This window comes from Euleptes europaea, chromosome 18 (assembly GCF_029931775.1).
Source record: "Euleptes europaea isolate rEulEur1 chromosome 18, rEulEur1.hap1, whole genome shotgun sequence".
Classification (NCBI taxonomy): Eukaryota; Metazoa; Chordata; class Lepidosauria; order Squamata; family Sphaerodactylidae; genus Euleptes; species Euleptes europaea.
Genome location: NC_079329.1, coordinates 14,042,683 through 14,064,280, shown reverse-complemented (window position 1 = coordinate 14,064,280; position 21,598 = coordinate 14,042,683). Strand labels below are relative to the sequence as shown.

Genomic DNA, 21,598 nt, shown 5'->3' with positions numbered 1-21,598 from the left:
CGCAGTGGTTCCCAACCTTTTTTTGACCAGGGACCACTAGGACTTTTTTGTTCGGTGCAGGGACCCCAAGGTGCAAACTAAAAATTCCAAGAATTTGAAAATAAACTTTAATCATAACTCACAGTGGGTAGCCGTGTTAGTCTGTTTGCAGTAGTCAAAAAGGGCAAGAGTCCAGTAGCACCTTAAAGACGAACACAAATATTTTCTGGTAGGGTAGGAGCTACCAGAAAATATTTTTGTTAGTCTTTAAGGTGCTACTGGACTCTTGCCCTTTTTGACTACTTTAATCATAACTGTTAGTTAAACATTAAACTTAGAATAATATTTGAATATATATATTTTATAATAGAGAACTTTAATTTTAATTGAAAATATTAATTTATTATGGGTTTATAACTTTGTTTCGCGGACCTTAATTTAGTTCTCGAGGACCCCTGGGGGTCCACAGACCCCCGGTTGGGAACCAGTGATCTATGGTGAGACCACACTTGGACCACACTTGGAATACTGTGTACAGTTCTGGTCACCCCACCCGCAAAAGGATCTTGCAGCGCTTGAGAAGGGGCAGAAAGGAGCGACCAAAATGATCAGGGGGCTAGAGCAACGGCCCTATGAGAAGCGGTTGAAATGCTTAGAGCTGTTTATCTTAGAAAGAAGGCAGTTAAGGGGAGACATGATAGAGGCCTATACAAGAGGAAGACCCAACAAGAGATGGACGGACTCCATAAAGGAAGCCACGGCCTTCAGTTTGCAAGATCTGAGCAAGGCTGTCAAAGAGAGGACGTTTTGGAGGACTTTCATTCATCAGGTCGCCATGAGTCGGAAGCGACTTGACGGCACTTCACACACACACACGCATACAATTATGCATGGTATGGAGAGAGTGGACAGGGAGTTTTTCTCCTTCTCCCATAATACTAGAACACCGGGTCATCTGCTGAAGCTGGAGGGTGAGCGATTCAAAACAGATAAAAGGATTTCTTCACACAACGCATAATTAAATTGTGGAACTCCCTGCCCCAGGATGTGGTGATGCAGCCACGCCAGTGATTCATGCAGAAGCCCAGCGCTAGGGAAAGCGGTTTTCCAGAACCATACATGCTCAAACCAACATTTCATGGCTGGGAATGGACTGGGTCTCTCATTTTCATTCTGGAAAGAAGCACCCCAGAACCAAACACACCAACGAAGTCCACATGTTTATTGGCTACAAATAATTTGAGCACAGGAGCCAACGGGGCTTCAGTCTACTGGGTAGGATCAAGGACTTGAAAAGGGTGGGGGAGTTGGAACTTCTCCCCCACCCGGGCCAGGAAAAGGCTGGGGTGCATGCCCCCTCCCACAAACTCCCATCTCATGTCTGATTCCATTCATCTGCCAAAAAACATGAAAACTTTATAACAGAGGCAGAGAGACACATTTTTGTTGTTGTTGCGTTGAATGCATGGAGAACACAGCCACTAGGGGAGTAGAGGAAAATGCTCTCTTGTAGGAGGGAAACTATGCAACAGGGTTGCATGCTAGAAAAATTAAACCAGCCAAGGGGAGCTGATGGATAACGGATACTGTTTCTGCCAGGCATGGGAAATACTAAGTAGCCCTGTAGTCTCTTGAAGGGCACAGTTTTGAGATTCCACCTATAGCAGAAAACAACAACAACCGAGCAGCTCTTCACAGCCAGAGGTCATAGGAAATTCTGCCGTTAAATTTGATGCTAATCCTTTCCTTCCTTTTATCCCTTAGAAGCTCCTTGATCAATTGATCTTGAGCAGCATATATCTAGTGTTGGAGGGATATAAGGACTGAAACGAATTTTGCCACTGACAATGTAGCCTTGGGGTCCCTATCGCTTAGTAAAAAAGGCATTATGTCAGTCACAGAGGCATTGGGTTTGTATATTAAAAGGGGGGGAATATAGTGCGATCGAAGTTCCTCGTAAAAGCGGCATTCCAAAAGGGGCTGATGAGTCAATAGAGCCAGAAGAGCAAGGGCAGATCCTGTCTGAGAATTTGATGCTAATAGCACATTTTATGGGGAGTTTTTCCCCTCCTGCACCAGCCTTCTTTGTTTCTTGAGGGCAAAGAGGCCCTGCTATATGGCAACAGCGGAATTCAGATCGCAGGTAGGTAAAGAAGGCAGTGCTATTTTGGACCTCCCTGATAAAACTCCACAGAAGTAGGAAACCAAGGCAAAAGTTTCTAAGCCCCATGGCCGTGCTTGCTTTCTTCTAGCAATGGGTTCTTAATGTATTTTGTCTACAGGCAACCCCAGCTGATACACCTGAAGGAAGTGGAAGAAAGGGCTACCTGTTGACTGATTAGAAGGGAAGTGTTCCAAGGGTTGACTACTGCCCTGGCTGAGGTATTGGGGGTGGTGGGAACGGCCATTGTCAGGCCCTGTCTTTGCCTTAGCAAAGCCTTGGCCTGCCTTTACTCCTGCTGGCTTCTCCTTGACCAGGCCTGAGTTTGGCTGGGTGTCAGGCCCTGGTCACATGCCTCTGGTTCTCATACATTTGTACAGCTTGTATTTTGCCTTCCTGTATTATGTTCACCACAGCTGCATAGCCTGTTATGGCTGGCTATCCTGAGAAGGCTTATCATGATTTCTCGTGGCTTGTTTGGCTTTCCATCGTTACAGTCTGCAATGCTTTTTAACCATGTATTCTAGCCCCGATTCTCCATTAGCAGCCTTTCATTTCTGGAGGCAGCCAGCTTCTGAATCTGTCCAATATTGCGCCTAATAACATCTAAACCTGTCTCAGAACCTTGTCTGGACAAGTTTTGCTTGAGGGACGCTAAGGACAAGCCTAGAGTCTGACAGCCATAAATATTTAAAATTAATTTAGTTCTGGCATGCTTATAGATCAAATAAAGCCTGAACTGACCCTAGAAGCTACAATGACTAAACTCAAGCTATCGTATTTTGGTCACATTATAAGACGTCAATGGAAAAGACAGTCATGCTAGGAAAAGTTGAGGGCAGCAGGAAAAGAGGAAGATCCAACAAGAGATGGATTGACTCAATAAAGGAAGCCACAGCCCTCAGTTTGCAAGATCTGAGCTAGGCTGTCAAAGATAGGACATTTTGGAGGACTGATTCATAGGGTCGCCATGAGTCGGAAGCGACTCGAGGGCACTTAACACACACATGCTTCCGGATGCTTTGCAGAACTGAGAAATCCCTTCACAAAACTGGTGGATAGGAGCAAAGGAAATAAAATATTGTAAAGGCAAAGAATGTGGCACAGGGTCCCATCAGCTAATTGCTCATATGGCCTCTTTTGTCTTTTGCAAACCACCACTTATCTGTTCATACGTCCTTTAAAACTTGGACCTCAAAAACTGTTGTTTCCAACCCCACCTCACCCCAGAATTAAATTATTTGCGGAACCATTTCTGAACTGCTTTGGAGAAGCAAAATTGCCATTTGCATACAGGGTGGTGGACTAGAGCCACTGAGACCAGTTGCACAACCGTTTCCTCTCTACAAACCACACTGAGGCTTTGACTGTTTTGTTTTGTTTTTAATTTCCACACACCAGAAAAAAGAACAAACAAAAATAATAATAATGAACTTCACAGTTAACCGATTGGGAAAGATGTATCAAACATTTCTTTTTAAAAAATTATAAAAAGGGAAGGTAGATTTGTTTTCCTTGTTTTTTTAAAAAAGCATAGAAACCATTCCATGGGGGGGGGGGATCGATTGCATAGAAAAGAGGAACGTGAGCAATGTTAACAGTAAGACAGCGGCCAAGGGCAGCCCCAAGCATTTTCCAAGTACAGTAGCCAGGTGAGACTGGCATTGCTGTAAGGCTCAGAGCCAGTGATTAGATGCTAGGATTAGGGAATCCTGCAGAAATAAGATCAGCCCCCCCCAAAAAAACCCAAACCTGATAAATTTGTATGGCGCCCTCCAAAGGTATGGATGGTAGGCAGGCCTGGTGAAAACCCTGATGAATATTTTCTGCTACCTTGCTAAAGGATTACTTCCTCCTCAGGGGCTAAAGTTGAAGGCTTTGGGAGGAAGCACGGAGCAACTATCATTAAGATGTTACCCCCACAGGCCAGCCTGGAAGCGGCAGGGAACTCTTAATGCGAGTTCTACTTTTGTGAAGTGGAGGTTATCACTGGTTATGCAGGGAATTCCCTGCACTGGGAAAGAGATGTGGGGCAGGAGGGGGGAAGATGCAGTTCAGCACTGACACCTCGAGTAGCCCCACTGGTCCTTCGCACACCGCAGGAGACCCTTGAGGCACGGATGCTTGCACGTTCCGTTCTGTGCAATCTGCCTGTCGCTCCGGCCACCCAGAGACAATCTGCCCCACAACTGGTCTGCCGAAACCCCTTTTTTGGCACTTGTCCAAATAGATGTGACTAATGGTAACATTCTTTGGATGATAGAAGACATAGGGGATTGGCTGAAGGTACTGGGAGAGGGAAGGGTCCCTTGTCAAAAATGAGAGAAGCGTGATGCAAAATGGCAAAGCAGAAAGACAAAGAACAGCATTGTGTATGGACTATCCAACGGGGAGCAGGAGATTCCTGTACAGACCGTGGCATAATAGCAATCAGAGACACACAATAAGCATTATCACACCTGTCGGACTTCCCAAGCCCGCCACAAGGATGTCAGCGATCCGAGAATTCTCCCCACCCCAAGCTTGGGATTACGTATAACTCTGTCAACACATCCTCAAGCCTAGAACAAATGTCAACCCGCTGAAAACCCAGAACGTCAACACCCCCTTCCCCCACCCAGTTCATAAATTCTTAAACCTGAACTCTTGAATTTGTAACCCCCCAAATTATTACATCATGAAAACCCATAGCATTAAAAAAAAAAACACTTCCAAACAATGACATCAGAAGCCCCAACCTCCACCCTCAAATTCCATAGTGTCAGCATGGCCTGCCCAGTTTCCCACCCCTCCGTTCAAAATTTGGGAATCTCCCGTTCCTCCGAACCCCCACCCTCTAATGGCATCACACTCTACCCCCCCATCCCCTGAGGTAACACAAAACCCTCCCCAATATAATTATTCAAGTATAATTGATTCTCCCCCAGCCTGCTCTGCTCACTGGATCTTCTGCCCCCAGAGCTTTGCTCCCGCCTGGCCTCAAACCCCACCGGTACATTCACAACAGCTGGCTGCATTTGTCTGCCTTTGATGAACAGTGGTGCACAGAGAAGCCACAGAGAAGTGGAAGGGGTTTTCAAATGCTGGACCCTGCCCTGATCGGATTTTTTAAAAATCGCCATAGGAGATGGTGGTTTGCACCTGTACAAAGTCCAGCAGGGAAGGATGCATGCGCTAAGTCCCCAAGAACAGGGAAAGGAAGACAATGATCTAGGTAGGGGCAATTTCTGTTGTTCTGTTATAGACGTCCTCTTTTCCTGCCTATCGCTTATCCCCTCCCCACCAGGAACTGTTGCAGCAAAAAATTCCTGACCCCCCCGCAACTGATTTCCAAGAACCATCCACTATTGACTTAGAGAGTAACTCTGCCTATCCAAAAAAAAGAGCAACAGGCGTTATGGGGAAGACGAACGTTGCCAGCCCTAGAATTACTAAACCGCATGCTTCAGGGCTGGCCAAACCATCTCAACTTGCAACCAACACCATGTGCCCATGGTTGCCACTACTCAAATCCCTCGTGATAAAGTAGCAGTTACCAAAAAAGCAAAAGATTGGCTACTAGCCCTCCACTTTAATCATTGTGAAGTTTCACTCTGTAATATGATAGACATGCATCTATTGCAACTGAAAACTCCCGATAAAGCATCGGCGAAATGGGATTTGTACCGGGTTCCCATCTCCGGGATTAACAGCTTTGATCACAGTTCCGTGATCCAGCCCTTATGTCACGTTACAGTGAGATTGGGCATCTTCGTTCAGGAACGCACAGCTCGGGTAAACATCAGCGTACCCGGAGCATAGGATTGCACTACAAATGGTTAGCGCTCCGTTTGGGCTATGGTCCTAAAAATCCTGGACGTTTCATTTTGGGACTTACAAGTTTCATGTTTGTAATTGCATATATTACTGCCTTATTGTTTCATCCATTTTGTGAATAATATACTTACCAGTTAGCCATCAGTGCTTGTTTTGCTTTTTTGGTAACTACCCAAATCCCAGCAACAGCGTTTAGAGGTCCGGTTCACACACGTGGGAGAACAAGAGACGAATGAAACGACCGAAGGGACTGCTCCAAAAAGACGACCCTTCGTTTAAAAAAAGAAAAACTGCCGCAAAGAGAATATCACCACAGCAAAGAAAGACAGCGGGTAAAACCCGCCTTTCTACTGCGCTGCTTTTCTGTTCACACAGCTTTTCATTTTCCTTTTTGTTTTAAAGAAGAAGGAACATTCGAAGTTGGAATCCACCACCAGCGGTCCGAAACGGTGCAGTCCATTCTGCCGGCCACCTCACCTCTCTGCCATCACATACTTCTGCCCGGCTGTAGTGACTTTACTTGTGCCCATCTTTCCCCCTTCCAGAGGAAAAAAATAATAATTCATGGACGGTTACAGGAAGATGGTTTTGCTGATTGGCTAAATGAGCTATCCCAGTTCATTCGATGGACTCTCAACACAGTTAATTCTCTAGGTCTGCTGGAGAGAAATTTCACAAGCCAACTCCACTACCAAAGGTCTTCTAACATTTTATGTGCTCCATCCTCCCGCCGGCCTCCCTTTGCTCTGAACCGCCCAAAACATATAGATCAGTTAATTCCCCCCAAAAAAAACTTACAAGCCCCGCTTCCTTACAGTAAAAAATAGTTTTGAAGCACCGGTTGCTGTGGAAGTTAATCCCACATAGTCCAAATCTGTACAGAAATTAGTATCTGCATGGCAACAGAGTGGGAGATGGCATCCTTCCAGGTGTTGAGAGCTGCACCCAGCCAGATGTGCAGAAACGGTATCTTGACACTGCACACAACTGGGGGGGGGGGGAAGAGAAGAAAGAGCAAGAAGAGAAGCCACACAAGAGAATACCAAATACTCCAACTTTCCCCGCCACAGCCACAATGGGATATTCCGTACTGGGGCGCGGGTATGTGAAAGACAGATCGAAAGAAATGTTTGGTGCCATTTTTCCTTTTTGCTTGCTGATCTGAAAGCCACAGCTAGGGGGCACTTAATCCAGTGGAGGACTGGAGGAGGCCAGCAGTGGAATGAGGAACCTTTGCAGAATGGATAGGAGCCTGCTAGGCCCTCCTTCCTGGCAGATTCCTCCCTAAGCCGCCACCATTCTCAAGCAGTTGGAAGTATCTTTTCCATTGGGGCGGAGCTAGGCAGATGAAACTCTCTTGCAGCCGGACGGTCTCTCAAACTGTGCCCTCTTGCCAAGCAGACACAATCTCTTGCATTCCACCCGGAGAGCAACTGCTTTGCACGGCACAGCTCTCCTGTTTTGTCTTCCCACAGATCCAGCGACAAATGCCTCTCTCTGACCACCACCACCAAGCATCTCTTTAGAAAAGCAGAAGGACCCTCTACTGTGAGGCATGACTTCAAAATCCCCCGTTTTACATCAGCAGCTACACGGTCTTTGCCTAAATTCCTCTCTAGAACCGTGTCTAGGTAACTCTGCGTTGGTAGTTTAACACCCAAGGTCCAAATTTCAAGTTCTGAAGGGGCAGAATTTGGTATTTCGACTGATGTGCTTTGAATTCGTCTATCCAGAGGAGTGTCAGCTTCTGAGATTTGCCATCCCGAAAGAGGGAGATCGACAAGGCTGGCTTGCGCAAATCCACTGGAATTCGTCTCGTTCGAAGTAGTCAAGACAGAATATCCTGTTGTCCTGCTCCAGGAAACCACACACGGATTCAGCAGCGTGGCTCGTTCACCGACCAAAAGCTACCCACAATCCTTCATTTAATCCTCCCCTTCCCTACATCCTTCAAAAGCTGCAATTAGCAACCTCCGCAGCCAATGATCGCAAACCTCCAGGAGGCACAGACAGGCAAAAGCAATACCAGGAAGTACACGTCCCTTGAAAAAGGTGTGCGCTTTTTAAAAAAGGCACAGAGATAAAGAGTATATAAAAAAGCTCATCAGCCCATAAAGGGGGGGGGGGGGAAATCACAGCCCATTTTTTCCTCTTGATTAGGAAATTGAGGGTACCCGCCCTCTCTGTTCCCACAATGAAAAAGTGTGCCCCTCCCTCCCTACTGGGGGTTACTGATGATTAAGACATTTTCCAAAAGGTCAGTGACGCAGTCAGAACCCCGGCAGCAAATACGGCGATGGTTTGCCAAGTGGGGGTGCCAAAGTAGGATAGGAGGCCTTCCTGGAAAACAAGGGGGGGGGGAGAGAGAAGAAGAATTCAAGTTGCAGAAATGGTAAAGCTTGAACATTATGTAACTGCGGCAGGCTTGTTTGTTAAACGCTTCCCCAGAGGATCTTTCTAAATCATCACAGAGCGCCAATGCGGTGTAGCGGTTAGAGTGCCGGAGTGAGATCTGAAACCCAGGTTCAAATCCAACCTGCCATGGAAACTTACTGGGAGATCTTAAGCCAGTTGCTCTCTCAACCTAGCTAACCTCACAGGGTTGTTGTGAAGAGGCAGGGAAAATTACAAAAGCCGGTTTAGGCACCCAATGGGGAGAGAGGGAGAGAACCCCCCCTTCTAGATAAAGGAACAGAACATTTAATTCAGGATCAGCTTTTGTTAGCCATGACATCTGCAACCATATTACCCAGGACCCTTCATCTACTGGGATCTGACTATGACATTTTATCATTCAGAAAATGGTCTCTTTCAGAAAAGGTCAGGAAACGGCAGGCTGCAAACCCAGACATCAAGTGGCAGAGATGCCTGTTGCATTCACATCTGAATGCTTCTGAGAGCCAGCATGATGTAGTGATTAAGAGTATCAGACTAATCTGGAGAACAAGGTTGGTTTACCCACTCCTACATACAAAGCCAGCTGGGTGACCCTGGGCAAGCTATAGCTCTGTTAGAGCTCTCTCAGCCCCACCTACCTCACAGGGTGTCTGTTGTGGGAAGAAGGGAGGGAAGGTGACTGTAAGCTGGTTTGAGTCTCCCTTAAGTGGTAGACAAAGTCGGCATATAAAAACCAACTCTTCTTCTTCTAAATGCTAACTAACCAAATTCTAGAGTCTCTGGAGAGTCCACACATACTCACCCATCCTCCCTGGGCTTGGATCCAGACCATGACATGTTCTTGGATATATTCCATTGTCCAGTTGATTATGGTCCTGATGAGGTCAGGGACTTTAGTGCAAATTGCCTGTCCGTGGGGTGCCAAAGGGAACATGGGGGAAAAGAGCCGGTTATTAGCAGCAGGCACAACCAAAGAGGCATGGGACTGGCGGCGCAACAGCGGCACCATACTGACCTTCAGGACCAGCTTGCATGCGAAGTAGAACAACGCCACCACGCGGCCCCAGTTGAAGGTCCCGTCCGCGAACATTTCCGCAGCCACCCGTAAGAAGACGTCCTTCGGAGGATACGCCTGCACTTGATCTATCATCCTGCAGGGGGCAGTACCAGAGCAGCCCAGGTTAGACATGTGCCCACCCACAGAGAACCTAGCGGTAACATCACAGTTTTTGAAGACGGAAACCTCAATGCCAGAAGTGCAGACCGAAAGAGGGCGATTAACAGGAAGGAGTTGGCCAAGCTTCTGTTTCTGGAAAACAAACGCCATTTAATGTCTTTAGCAAGAGTTGGCCGGAGAAGCTGAACAAAGGCACACAGATTCACAGGCCTGATGGAGACCAAAGGGTCAGCCCATTAAGCATCCTTCTACTGCAAGACTGCCCAGAGCTTATTAAGCAAAACCCACCCTGGCATTAATCCATGAAAGCCAGACGCAGAGAGAAGAGTTGGTTTTTATACCCTGATTTTCTTTACCTTTTAAGAGCCTCAAGCCAGCTTACAATTGCCTTCCCTTCCCTTCCCCTCCCCACAACAGACACACAGCACAGAATTCGGATAGAATTGTGACTAGCCCAAGGTCACCCAGCAGGCTGCATGTGGAGGAGTGGGGAATCAAACCCGGTTCTCCAGATTAGAGTCCACCGCTCTTAACCACTACACCACGTTGGCCAATGTACCAAATAAAGCTTGAGCAAGTAAGCCGAGTGGCATAGTACAGAGGAATAAGCAAATTAAACCATCCCTGGATCAGGTGATCTAGGGGGAAACTCCTGCCAAGAAATCATTTATAGACTGCCATCCAGAAGTGACTCCAAAGCTTATTGGAGCAGATACCCAGACTCTGGTTTCTCCTGCTATAGAACTGACTGATGCCTTGCAGGAAGGAGCGGGTACCCGATAAAGCTCTTCATTCTTCAGCCTTCTGAGTAAGATGCCGTGTAAGATGATGATCCAGCCCAACAAACATGATGTGAGATGGCCGGATCTCTCTCTTTACATATCAGCTGTTGGCCAACATTTGACCAAACTCTACAATGACCAATATAGATTGGGACTATGCCCTTGAACAGTCTATGGTGAGACCATACTTGGAATACTGTGTACAGTTCTGGTCACACCTAAAAAAGGATATTACAGAGCTTGAGAAGGTGCAGAAAAAAACAACCAAAATGATTAGGGGACAAGCAACTGCCCTGTGAGGAGCGGTTAAAACACTTAGGGCTGTTTAGCTTGGAAAGAAGGCAGCTAAGGGGAGACATGATAGAGGCCTATAAATTTATGCATGGTATGGAGAGAGTGGACAGGGAGAAGCTTTTCTCCCTCTCTCATAATACTAGAATGCGGGGTCATCTGTTGAAGCTGGAGGGTGAGATTCAAAACAGATAGAAGGAAGTATTTTTTTCACACAACTCATAGTTAAATTGTGGAACTCCCTGCCCCAAGATGCCAACTTGGAAGGCTTTAAAAGGGGAGTGGACATGTTCATGGAGGAGAGGGCTATCCATGGCTACTAGTAAAAATGGCTACTAGTCATGAAGCATACCTATTCTCCCCAGGATCAGAGAAGCATGCCCGTTATACTAGGTGCTGTGGAACACAGGTAGGATAAAGCTGCTGCAGCTGTCTTGTTTGTGGGCTTCCCAGAGGCATCTGAGTGGCCACTATGTAAACAGACTGCTGGACTTGATGGGCCTTGGTCTGAACCAGTATGGCTTTTCTTATGTTCTTAAGATGGGAAGGGGAGCAGAGAGGCAGAACAGGATTGGGAGCCGCTTGGGTTTTCAATGGCTGAGCCCTATGAGAAGCTGGCAGTAGATTCAGACTTGTGCGGCACAGAGGTCCAAACCCACCTCTGCAGCTCCATATTTCCGTCGAGCTCGTCCCCGATTCGGCGTAGGCACTCACTCAACTGCTTGGTGCTGGGGTCGCAAGGCTGGGTCTCCGACCCTCCGAGTTCCGCGATCACATTGTCATAACCGGAATCTCCACAGCGCTGGGCTCGGTCCCTGATGAAGCTGTAGTAGGAACGAGAATGGGTGTGGGGAGGAAGTCCTCCAGCACGAACCTGACTCCCATGGAAGCTCCCTCCCTGTGCCACTGCCTCATAGCCTAAACACGCCCCCCGCTTCCTTTGTTCTCCAAATATAGCCCCTCTAGGGCACTCACCCCTTGAGAAGAAGAGTTCCGGTTTTAAGGATCTGGTCAGAAGAGGTGCCTGGAAGGGAGAGCATCGTATGAGAAAATAAGCAAGGAGGATCCCCTGTTGCTCTAGCATGGAAAATGCACCAGCCTCCCAGAAAAGCCTTGAAGCCTTTCTCACCTCCCCACCCTCTGGGTCTGCTTTTTCCGTGAGACGCAGCCAGAAACAACGTAAGGGGGGGGGGGAGGAGAACAATTGGTTTTTATATGCCGACTTCCTCTACCACATAAGGAAGAATCAAACCGGCTTACAAGCACCTTCCCCTCCCCACAACAGACACCCTTTGATGTAGGTGAGGCCGAGAGAGCTGTGACTAGCCCAAGGTCACCCAGCTGGCTTCATGCGTAGGAGCGGGGAAACAAATCCAGTTCACCAGATTAGCCTCCACCACTCATGTGGAAGGGTGGGGAATCAAACTCGGTTCTGCAGATCAGACTCCACCACTCCGAACCACAGCTCTTAACCACTACACAGCGCTGGTGTAACTCAGGTTAAGAGGACAAGAAGCCCTTCCACCCCTCCCCGCCAAGTCAGCCCCCAATTTCACTTTCCATTCTCCCAAGCCATCTCCCTTTTTCCCGCCAATATGATTCTGTTATGACTAATTATATGTCAAGCGCTTGTACAATTTACAGGCACCTCCCCAAATGGGTGACTCATGGGGCAAAAACGGGCTGCTGATTACCAGACAAGGAACGCCCAGCACGGGGTGGCTTGTACATTATTGCTCACCATTGATCATTCCTCCTCCTATTTGTCTCCCACCCCTCCTCGGAACTCAATCAGCAAAGCTGATTCTATGACCTTAGGCAGATCACGAGAGGGAGGGTATCTTGGCCATCTTCTGGGTATGGAGTCACTGGGGGTGTGGGGAGGGGAGGTACGGTAGTTGTGAATTTCTTGCATTGTGCAGGGGGTTGGACTAGATGACCCTCGTGGTCCCTTCCAACTCTATGACTCAAGGTGATGTGTACGGGTGGGTTTATTCCCCCCCTCCGCTTTTTAGCTTCATAACCACCCTCTAAGACGGGTTAGATGGCAAGAGAAAGAGAGACAGGCAGAGTGTGTAGTGGTGCTGCGGAAGAGCATTGTTATCTCGTTCCTCGTCCCATGACAAAAATCAGGGTGGGTTGATATGCCTTTAAGCCCAAGGGTTAAAATGCTGGAAGCACCCCAGGTGTGGCTGATCTGTGCTTGGTAAACAGATCTGGAACAGGGGTAATGAATTAGATTTTAAAAAGCCAGGAAAAAGGGGAAGAGAGGGTAGAAGAAGGGCTATGGCTCAGGGACCCCTCCCTCGCTGGTCCACCAGATCCCTAATAGCAGGGGGGGGGGAACTGCCTGGTAAGTATGTTGTGTTTCCTAACGGTGGGGGGCTATACTGTATGAACACATGAAGCTGCCTTATACTGAATCAGACCCTCAGTCCATCAAAGTCAGTACTGTCTACTCAGATTGGCAGCGGCTCTCAGGAAGAGGTCTTTCACATCACCTACTTGCCTAGTCCCTTTAACTGGAGATGCCGGGGATTGAACCTGGCCCCTTCTGCATGCCACGCAGAGGCTCTACAAACTGAGCCACAGCCTGCTAAAATAAAGCTTGGCTTGCTTGAAACTCACTGGCGAGGTCCGCCTCTGGATCCTCGAGAAAGAACCAACTGCCCGCTATTTGTCAGAACAGAGCGCCTACGTATGTATGACTGGCCCAGGCTCCCCCCTACGGCGCTCCACAGCCTGAGCAGGGATCTGAACCCAGGTCTCCCCAGTCCCAATCCAGAATGGCGTCCCTGTAGCGTCCTCCTCCACACTGTCGGGTGCCTGGCGGCTCTCTGCGCTGCTTTCAGATAGCTCGCAGAGGAGACCTCGGGGGACTACGGCTCTGAACTGGCTCCGTAATCCAAGTGTAATGTCTAGACCAGGGCTGAGTCAGCGGTCAAGGACAAGAGACAGAGCCACCTCTCCGGAGCAGCGTGCCATCTACATGATTGAACTGGCTACGAAGCTGAGATCAGAGCTTCCCGTTCTCCCTTCTTCCGTGTTTATGCCCTCCCTCACAGTTCCCCCACCTATGCAGGATCCCTTTCCTATCGCTCTTCCTCCAGTGTTTATATTTTTAAATTTATACCCCACTTTTCTCTCCAACGGGAACCCCTTTGTTCTCCCCTTGTTCTGCTTTATCTTTACATCTACAACCCTGTGAGGTAGGTTAGGCTGAGAAAGGTGTTTTATGCATGGTCGCTTGACCCTCCTTTATTCCCTGTTTCAGCCAGGATCAAATTTTTGGGAATGCACGTTACCTCATTCCTTGGAAGCTCAGCGCTGCTTCAACGCAAAACGAACCCGGCTCTTCCCATTCCTCTTCTGGACCGACTCAAGCCGTTCTTTCTGGCTCGTTCCAGAGCCACAGCGCGAGCATACATCTTTCTCCGGTAGAGCTTCGCCCCACCCTTTTCCAAACCCTTCTTCAAGGCAGCCAAACAGGGGAAGCACAGAAGATTGGCTTCTCTCACAGCCAATCACGAAGCAGTGTGTAAAGAGGCGGGGATTCAAGTGCTTCCTGCTACCTCGGAGCTCTTTCTGAGCCAAAAAAGGGCTTTTTTAAAACGAGGCTTGGATTTCTCCCCCCCCCTTCTTTCAGATTGCTCCGCTTTTTGTTTTTTTGTTCTTAAAATGCTTTTTTATGTGGCAGTTGGGTCTGGGGGAGGAAGTCTTCTCTCAGGGTGAGTACTGCGAAGTCGGCCAATTACAGAGCGGCATTTAAAGGGGTGGGACTTGATTTGATGTTGGGAGACTGCTTTTCTGTATTCATGCCTCCATTAGCACACAGTTTCACCCCTGATCATTCCAGCCAATGCATACAGTTTCCCCCAACCCGGGTTACTTTGATCCTGCCTGAAACGGGGAATACAGGAGGTTAAAGCGACCGTGCATAAATGACCAAAGTGTGATGGGCCGAAGGTCACCTGGCAAGCTTCCACGGTAGAGCAGGGATTCAAATCCACACGCCGACACTAACTCAGGAGTGTCAAACTCATTTGTTGTGAGGGCCGGATATGACATAAACGTTACTTGGTTGGGCTGGGCCATGCCTTGCCAGCCCAGATCAGGACTGGGTGTGTGTGGCTGCTTAGGCTGGCTTGCAGACCGGATCAGAGCTCTCAAGGGGCCGGATCCGGCCTACAGGCCACATGTTTGACACCCCTGCTCGAACCACTACGCCACACCTATGAATCAAAACAGCCAATCTGCACATTGTCTAGCTGAGCGTGAGAGGTGGTTGCCTTTTCGATTCCCACCAGGGTCAGCCAACCAGCACTCTGCAAAATTAGAAGAACCGGTTTCTTCAGGGCTCAATTCTGTTTGGAAGTTTGTGCCCCCCTCCAAAAAACGAGAGGTCTGAAATCCACTTGGCCCTCGAGCGACATATGTCTGTGTTCGACTTAATGCAAGCTGCAGACATGTCGGAGTCTCCTCCACCCCTTCGTTTACATCCGGGGTGTCAAACTCATTTGTTACAAGGGCCAGATAGGACATAAATGTCACTTGGTTGGGCCTTCTCTCACCAGCCCTGATTGAGAATAGGGATGGGTGGCTGCCTTGGCTGGCTTGTGGGCCAGATAAGAGCTCTCAAGGGGCCAGATCCAGCCTGTGGGCTGTATGTTTGACACCCCTGCTCGAACCACTATGCCACACCTATGAATCAAAACTGAGTTTGAAAGAACTATATCTCAATGAGGCCATCTCCTTGCCCAAAGGTAGCCCCATCCATCTGCCCACAATACTGCCAGCCCTGCGGGACGAAAGACACCAACTGAGGGAGGGCATCCTGGCCATCTTCTGAGCATGGAGTAGGGGTCACTGGGGGTGTGTGTGTGGGGGGAAGGTAGTTATGAATTTCCTGAATTGTGCAGGGGGTTGGACTAGATGACCCTGGTGATCCCTTCCAACTCTATGATTCTATGATGAAAGGAATACCTCCTTTGTGCTAGAGAACTGCTGGGTGACCTTGGGCCAGTCACACACACTCACCCAAACTCACCCCATACGTAACTGAAACGGAGGAGAGGAGAATGATGTAAACTGCTTTGGGTCCCCACAGCAAAGAAAGGCAAAACAAATGAAGTAAATACATTTTTAAAACGTTAACCTCATTCCAGCCCCACCCGAGGTTTAAGCTCATAGCACACAGCCCAAGTTTGGGTAACTACGTCAGCACACGTTCATGTTACCTATTCCTTCCCCGCCCTGATCTAAATTTAGAGCACAAAATCCACAGGGTGGGGATCTGCCCCCCCAGTTCTGTTACATGTTGCTCCATTTTAACTAATACTATTTATTTATTGTCCTAATTTTGCTGTATCTTTTCTCTAGGACAGTAGTGTTGCCAACTTTTCAAGAAGAGGAAGAAGAGTTAGTTTTTATATGCCAACTTTCTCTACCACTTAAGGGAGACTCAAAACCGGCTTACAATCACCTTCCCTTCCCCTCCCCACAACAGGAACCCTGTGAGGTGGGTGGGGTTGAGAGAGCTGTGACTAGCCCAAGGTCGCCCAGCTGGCTACATGTGTAGGAGTGGGGAGACAAATCCAGATCACCAGATTAGCCTCCACCGCTCATGTGGAGGAGTGGGGAATCAAACCCGGTTCTCCAGATCAGACTCCACCGCTCTTAACCACTACACCACACTGGCTGTCATTTCTGTTATCAACCATACTTTTGAGAAATGCCTCTCCGCCGAGATATGAAAAGTTTCACCCGTTAAGAACTGCTTCAGAGGCACCAGAACAGCTGAGACTCCACAGAGGTGGCCAAATTACAAGAGTCTTTTGGCATCCTAAAGACCAATGCATTTTATTATATCGTGGCAAGGTCAGTTGGCCACCCTACTCACAGGACATCTGGCTACACACTGTCGCCATGAATTTCACAGCACTCTGCAGCTTTTCTTTTTGTTGGGGAAAAAAACCCCTTTTGTATTAAGTTTCAATCATTCATTTACGGAAGTATAGTCAACAACAATTAAACTGTATCATTAATTAAAGAGGAGGGCAGAATAAATCAGAGCCGCATAGGAATAAGATGTCTTGTGGAACTGTAAAGGCTTAAAGAAGGGTGTCCAATCTTTTGTCTTCCCTGGGGCACATTGGAAGAAGAATTGTCTTGGGCCGCACATACAATACACTATCTTGGGCTGTACATAAAATACACTCACGATAGCTGATTCAGCACGTTTTAAGTAAGTTTACGATTTTGTGTTGGGCTGCAGTTTGGACAAGGCTGGCTTAAAGCTTTTGTACACAAACAAGCACTTTGTCAAGTGTATGACAGTCTACTGTTTACAATGTTTTCTCTATCATCTACATAGAGCCATACTGTGTAGTGGTTAGAGTGTCAATCCAAGGGACTCAAGATTCAAATCTCCACTCTGCTATGGAAGCTCATTGGGTCCCTCTCCAAGCCTATCCTACTACACAGAGTTGTTGTTGTAAGTAGGGTTGCCAGCTCCCTCTTTGCCATAAGCGGGAGGTTTTTGGGGCAGAGCCTGACGGCGGGGTTTGGGGAGGGGAAAGACTTCAATGCCATAGAGTCCAATTGCCAAGGCGGCTGTTTTCTCCAGGTGAACTGATCTCTGTCAGCTGGAGATCAGTCGTAATAGCAGGAGACCGCCAGCTAGTATCTGGAGGTTAGCAACCCTAGTTGTAAGGATAAAATGGAGGCAGGGAAAATGATGTAGGCTACTTTGGGTCCCCACTGGGGGAGTAAAAACAGGATATGATTATCTACACAAACAACATATTATATGATTTTTGACCCTGCTCATCCTACAAGCTGCATGCTTACCCACTTTACCTAATCATTCTGTGAGGTATGTTAAGCTGTAAGTTATCAGCTCAGAGTCCCTTAACAAGCTCCATGGCCGAGCAGGGATTCAAACCTGAGTCTTCACCGTCCTCATCTGACACTTCAGCTACTATACCACACCAGCTCTCCAGTGCATCCTTTCTGCATCTAATGAAGTGGGCTCCAGCTTATGAAAACTTCTGCCACAATACATTTCTTGGCCTTTAAGATGATGATGAAAAAGAAGAAGAGTTGGTTTTTATATGCAGACTTTCTCTACCACTTAAGGGAGACTCAAACCGGTTTACAATCACCTTCCCTTCCCACAACAGACACCCTGTGAGGTAGGTGGGGCTGAGAGAGCTCTTAATAGAATTGTAACTTGCCCAAGGTCACCCAGCTGGCCTTATGTATAGGAGTGGGGGGAACAAATCCAGTTCACCAGATTAGCCCCCGCTGCTCACGTGGAGGAGTGGGGAATCCAATCCGGTTCTCCAGATCAGAGTACACTGCTCCAAACCACCGGTCTTAACCACTACACCAAGATGCCCCCAAACTCTCTTCAGTTTTTGCCGTAACAGACTTACACAGCATCCTTCTGGCCGTCAAGTCACAGCTGAATTACAGTGACCCTGTAGGGTTTTCAAGGCAAGAGACATTCAGAGGTGGTTTGCCATTGCCTGCCTTCATGTCACAACCCCGGTATTCCTTGGAGGTCTCCCATCCAAATACTTGCCAGGGTCGAGGCTGAGTGTGTGTGACTGGCCCAAGGTCACCCAGCAAGTTTCCACGGCAGAGTGGAGATATGAACCTGGGTTTCCCAGATCGTAGTCCAACACCTTGACCTCTACAGCACACTGGCTCACGTGTTAGCTTAAGAGACTAACAGTGCATTCCTAAGGAGAGTTACTCCAGTCTTAAGCCCAGCTTAAGACTGGAGTAACTCTCCTTAGGAATGCACTGTAAGTTACAGATCAGGAGGCTCTGAATCTTGCCTCTGCATAAACTCACCTAGGTGGCCTTAGTCGAGCCTCCCTCTCTCTCAACTTCAGCAATATGGGATAACAATACTAGCCGTTATCTTACAGGGCAAATATCAGGAGTGTAGCCAAGACAAGGGCTGGGAACCACTCTGAATACCTGAAACCACTGTTAAGCATTTAGGAGGCCAGGCCAACTAAAGCAATCATCCTGTGGAAAACAATCAGGTTCAGCTCTGATAAAGAAGGATGTAAATGTGAATTTATGTGGCTCAGTGGAAGAGCATCTGCTTGGCATGCGGAAGGTCCCAGGTTCAATCCCCGGCATTTCCAGTTAAAGGGACTAGGCAGGTAGGTGATGTGAAAGACCCCTGCCTGAGACCCTGGAGAGCCACCGCCTGAGACCCTGGAGAGCTGCTGCTGGTCTGAGTAGACAGTACTGACTCTGATGGACCAAACGTTTGATTCACTATGAGACAGTTTCATGTGTTCAAATGCCAAAATGGAACGGATCAGTATAGCCAGGCTGTAGAAATACCTCATACAGAATACATGGCTGTTTTTCCCTTTTCCCTTGCATTATTTTCAGCATCAACAAAACGACAATCACGAAAAGCTGTGTGTCTAATTCACTCATCTCTACTTAAGGGCAGATGGAATCGCATCCTAGCTGTATCTGAAGAAGGGAGCTGCGGCTCACAAAAGCTCACGCCCTGCCAGAATTTTTTGCTAGTCTTTAAGGTGCTACTGGACGCTTGCTCTGTTGCGTTTCATGTGTCGATACGGATTCCTACTACCTTGTCTTGGGAATTATCGGCAGGAGTCAGCGTGCGGAACCCTCAAGGTTTTAAATCAGCACAATACAATAGCCATGATTGGCGATGAGGGCCACCCTATAAAAAGTGCTTTAGATTCATAGAATCGGAAGGGACCGCCAGGGTCATCTAGTCCAACCCCCTACACAATACAGGAAATTCACAACTACCTCCCCACCCCAACCCCCAGCGACCCCTACTCCATGCCCAGAAGATAGCCAAGATGCCCTCCCTCTCATGATCTGCCTGAGGTCACAGAATCAGCATGGCTGACAGATGGCCATCTAGCCGCTACTTGAAAACCTCGCCTCCTCCCGAGGAAGCCCGTTCCACCGAGGAACCGCTCTATGGAAAGACCGAGGGCAGGGCCTTTCAGGAAGGGAGGACGCGGCGCTTTAGCGGCTGCAGAGATTTTGATGCACTGCTTTGAAACAATGAAGAGTACTTTAAATTACTGTAATTTTTACTGTAACAAATATTCAAAATAGTTAAAATAACTATGTACTCTTGCATTTTGTATTTTTTTCTATTGTTGTTTCTTTTATTTTATATTATAAAAAATTAATAAAAATTTATATACATATAAATTTATATATAAATTTATATATATATTTATATATAAAATATAAATTTAAAAATTATATATATACACACACACACACACACATATATATATATATATATATATATATATATATATATATATATATATATATATATATATATATACAAAATTGGTATTAATAAATCCACGACAAACAACACGCCCACCTCGTTAGCAACCGCGCCCCCCCCCCAAATGCATCTTCGCCCTCTCCTCCCTGCATGGCTGCCGCGGCCTTCCCCCCCACACCCCCATCTCTTCCCCCTCACCCGCTTTTTGGGGCGGGGGCTCCGGCTCGCGCTCTCCGCCCGCCGCCGCCATGTCCGCGCTCGCCCCGCAACCAGCCGCCGCTCCGCCCGCGCCAAAGGCCGGCGAGGAACTCCGGCCCCGCCTTCCGGAACCACGTGACCAGGCCGCCCGCGAAAGGGAATGGAGGAGCAGACCGGATGTTGAGAAAAAACAAACAAAACAAACATCGGGAGGGGGGGGAAGGCGGGGAGGGGAAGAACGAGGGCCACGTGACCAGGCTGCCAGCGAAAGGGAATGGAGGAGCAGACCGGATGTTGAGAAAAAAACAAACAAAACAAACATCGGGGGGGGGAAGGCGGGGAGGGGAAGAACGAGGGCCACGTGACAAGGGGCGGGGCTCGCGCTGTCTCGCGCGCCTCCCTCTCCGCAACAACCGGCGGCTTTCGAGCGGGGTCGCTGGAGGAGCCCCGTGGCGCAGAGTGGTGAGCCGCAGTACTGCAGACCCGAGCTCTGCTCGCGACCCGAGTTCGATCCCAACGGAGGTCGGTTGCAGGCAGCCGGCTCAAGGTCGATCTCAGCCTTCCATCCTTCCCAGGTCGGTCAAATGAAGACCCAGCTTGCTGGGGGTAAAGGGGAGATGACTGGGGGAGGCAATGGCCAAACCACCCCGTTACCGCACTAGGTATTCCCAGCGATGTATCAAAAGTTTGGAAATGTTGTAAAAAAACATCGCTTTAACAGGGTTTTTGGATGCCACGGCTAAAAAATGTCTGGAAGACGTCTTCACAGCTAAAGGGTTGCCAAACGAAGTGCGAACAGAATTTTTTATAACATTTGCAAACTCTTAATACATCGCTGGGAATACCTCGCGTGGTAACAGCCACTCAGGGTTACCGCACTTTGTATTCCCAGCGATGTATCAAGAGTTTGCAAATGTTATTACAAAACATCGCTTTAAAAGGGGTTTTTGGATACTACGGCTTATAAATGGTTGGAAGACGTCTTCACAGCTAAAGGGGCCAAACAAAGCGCGAACAGGATTTTTTATAACAGTTTCAAACTCTTCCTACATCGCTGGGAATACATAGAAAGTGCGAACAGAATTTTTTATAACATTTCCAAACTCTTAATACATCGCTGGGAATACCTCGTGCGGTAACAGCCACTGTCTGCCTAGGAAACGTTGGGATGTGACGTCACCCCGTGGGCCGGTGCTTGCACACGGGAGCTTTACCTTTTTAACTTAGTTGGGGGTCACTGAACATTTTGGGAGGATTATCAAGGGGTTCTTGAATTTTTATGCATTTAGTACATTGCATCCCTTCTCTCTTTCTCCAAGTAGCTCAGGAAAGCACGCACGGTTCTCTCCCCTCTTCAATGCATGGACTCATGAAGCTGCCTTACACTGAGTCAGACCCTTGGTCCATCCAAGTCAGTATTGTCTACTGAGACTGGCAGCGGCTCTCCAGGGTCTTTCCCATCACCTACTTGCCTAGTC

At 48.0% G+C, this 21,598-nt stretch overlaps 2 protein-coding genes across 2 annotated transcripts in view; both read right to left on the bottom strand.

Annotated features, from left to right (window-relative positions):
* LOC130489492 (tetraspanin-4-like) overlaps window positions 1-1,840 on the bottom strand; it is a 130,394-nt gene extending 128,554 nt beyond the window's left edge. The window contains exon 1 of the mRNA XM_056863232.1: window positions 1,830-1,840. The gene's annotated coding sequence lies outside the window, so the exon portion shown is untranslated. The remainder of the gene's footprint in view (window positions 1-1,829) is intronic.
* Window positions 1,841-8,194: 6,354 nt separating this feature from the next.
* LOC130489762 (apoptosis regulator BAX-like) lies at window positions 8,195-20,172 on the bottom strand. Its single transcript, XM_056863554.1, has 6 exons — window positions 20,121-20,172; window positions 11,579-11,627; window positions 11,263-11,427; window positions 9,369-9,504; window positions 9,156-9,260; window positions 8,195-8,296 (listed from the first exon to the last, which is right to left on the bottom strand). Exons 1-6 carry the CDS (start codon window positions 20,170-20,172, stop codon window positions 8,195-8,197), a joined length of 609 nt encoding a protein of 202 aa, XP_056719532.1.
* Window positions 20,173-21,598: the final 1,426 nt, after the last annotated feature.